The following is a 2,570-nucleotide window of genomic DNA, read 5'->3' as shown; positions in this document are numbered from 1 at the left end:
GAAAACGATGGGGGAGGGAAATATATTTTTTGTTGAAACTGTAAAATGAATATCGTTGCTCTAGCCGCTAGAGTAACGATATTCATTTTACAGTTTCGACCCATCCAAACAAGAATGGGAAGGCAGATGGGTCGCCAGGCAGGTCCCCAACTTATCTCACGATAATATACAAACTACAAGTTACTTGTACTGTCAGACCAAAATGTCACAAGCTGACATATGTGTTATCAATACTACTGATGACATTACACAAATTCGACTAGCTAACATGTAGATCTTAACTAGTCATACTTTTAGTGCGCAGATGTCAACTACTGCACATTTTGGCTCACTAGTAACATGTTGTTGTTCTATTAGGATGCCAATGTTGTTCTACTTGTGTGCAAAAATTGATGCAGTAGAGTAAAACGTTATTTGTAAGACAACACAGTTACTCTACGAGTGCCGTGAACTGTGTTATTACTGAGGACAAAGCGCATACTAGTACACGGACCTTTAGCTCAATACAAGGGATATTGAATAAGTGTTCAATCGGCTTTCTGTAATATACTGTTCTTGTGCATGTATGTGCACGTACGTTGCTGGAGGGCCTCCCAGTGCTTGTCCCACTTCACAGACAGCTCGTGTTGCTTAGCGACAACCTGGTCCAGCTTCTCCTTGATCTGCACTCAAAAAATGTCAAACGTTCTCATCTTTATCATAATCATCATTATGTGTCTTGATGCAATAAAAATTGGGAAACACTGTTGCAATTCAATCACAAATTAGTAGAGTGACCTGGTGAGCTGCAGGGTTCCTTGCCGCCAGCAGCATCTTTCCCATGTCGATACATTCCATCACACTCTGACTCCGGGCGTCCACCTCGTTCCTCAGACTCTGGTGATAGTTCATCAGAACTTCTACAGATGACACGTCCCTGAACACCACATGGTGAAAACATAAGGACAGCATCACATACCAACAGTACCAACCAGAACCCTGTCGTGAAACCATACCCCTGGTTTGGAACTCACTCAATTCCCAGCTTGAAACATTACTTTGAAAGCCTAACACTCATTTGAAACCCCAAAACTATCTTGAAACTCTACTGGGAGGTCCGAACACTTGTTTGCAACCCTAACCCAGTCTTGAAACCCCAATTCGAACCACATTGGGTTCATAATGAATACAAACAAATACAAGTACAAGAGCTTCAAGATTAAAAAAGGCTATAAAAGGGTGCTGCATGCATACCTTGGCTTCTCCCCCGTGTTGATCTGGCAGAGGATGGAGTCCATCCACATGATCTGATCGCGAGCAAGGCCCAAGAACCTGAGCTTGTCCGTCTCAGTGGTGATCTGTAGCCGACACTCCTCGCACGAGGTGAGCAGCTCCTTCCAGCATTGCATAACTTGGTGCTCGCGGCAGGCAATGGCTTCCGCTTTCTCACCGGCATACACGGTCCTCAACTGGGCCGCGCTCTCCTGCAGCTGACGCACCTGATGGACCACAATGACGTTACAAGGCTCCCGCAGAAAAGGGACAATCTTGACCTTTTACATCAGGGGCGGCAAATATTTTATATGCCGTACCTGAGTGACCAGCAGTTGGATATCCTGCTCGAAGCCGTGCAGCAGCCTTTGCAGCGTGCTGGTGTTGGCCGTACTGCTCTGACAGATGCGCACCTCCGGTAACCTGCGGTGCTTGTCCTCAATCTGAGACAGAACCTGGAAACCATGTAAGCAAAAGTTGCTTCATGTCCAACTCATCCCGTAGTGTTTTCATGTAACTTCATCAGTGCGACTTTTCTACGTTTCCTACCACCTGCGTGTCGCGACGAGCTCACCTCCCGGCAGTCGGCAAAGAACTTGTGCAGCTGGTGCGAGGCAGCCAGCATCTGTGCTCGTGTCTCTATCAACTCCAGCAGTTCAGCCCATGACTCGTTGACGGCGTCCTTCCACTCGGCGATGACGGCAGCCTCGGCATGGCCGTAATCGATAAGCTCGTCCACCATTTGATTGACAGCCGTCACGCGTTCCTGACCCACGCTGCCTGTCTCTGATGCAAACTCTGTAAATTTCTCCTGGAGCAACTAAAAAAAAGATATTTTGACATTCTTGTAGAACCTTCCATATTGAGATGAGTAGTCATTTCATCTTCAACTTTTAGCCATCATAATAATGAATCTCCAGCATCTTAAACACTAGCCAACGTAGAGTCTTTCATCGCAACTGGCCAAGGCGGTAAGCCTTTGCTTTGCCTTTTTTCCGAGCTCAGAATGTGGTAAGCTGCAATTGCTTTGTAAATGTGCACTGTCACGTTCTCTACTATTTATGGCCCTGATGCAGCTGATGCGGAATCCACAGTGTCCCAACTTACGCTGACATGCTCAAAGTCCTGTCCCAGCTCGGGCGAACTAGCCACCACTTCCCTCTGAGCGATCCATTGCTCCAGCTCATCCACCTCGCGGTTGAGCTGGTAGAGCCAGTACTGCTGCTCCAGGCGGCTCTTGCGCTCCTCCACCAGGTCCTTCAGCGAAACGTACAAGCGGTCCACCTGCGACTGACTCTTACTGATCTGCTCACTGTGCC

The 2,570-nt window shown here is 47.5% G+C and overlaps 1 protein-coding gene across 1 annotated transcript; it reads right to left on the bottom strand.

Moving 5' to 3' along the window:
- Positions 1–577: 577 nt before the first annotated feature.
- LOC109509826 (spectrin beta chain, non-erythrocytic 4-like) lies at positions 578–2,565 on the bottom strand (the record flags this gene model as incomplete). The annotated part of the gene is made up of 6 exons (XM_019859682.1): positions 578–662; positions 778–916; positions 1,234–1,478; positions 1,572–1,706; positions 1,826–2,071; positions 2,359–2,565. Coding segments are annotated over 6 exons (1,057 nt in total), but the record flags the coding sequence as incomplete, so codon positions are not given.
- Between the last annotated feature and the right edge of the window lie 5 nt (positions 2,566–2,570).

Source organism: Hippocampus comes, unplaced genomic scaffold (assembly GCF_001891065.2).
Source record: "Hippocampus comes isolate QL1 unplaced genomic scaffold, H_comes_QL1_v1.1 C17052027, whole genome shotgun sequence".
Taxonomy (NCBI): Eukaryota; Metazoa; Chordata; class Actinopteri; order Syngnathiformes; family Syngnathidae; genus Hippocampus; species Hippocampus comes.
Note: the sequence above shows the minus strand (reverse complement) of the source record. Positions and strands in the feature narration are given on the sequence as shown.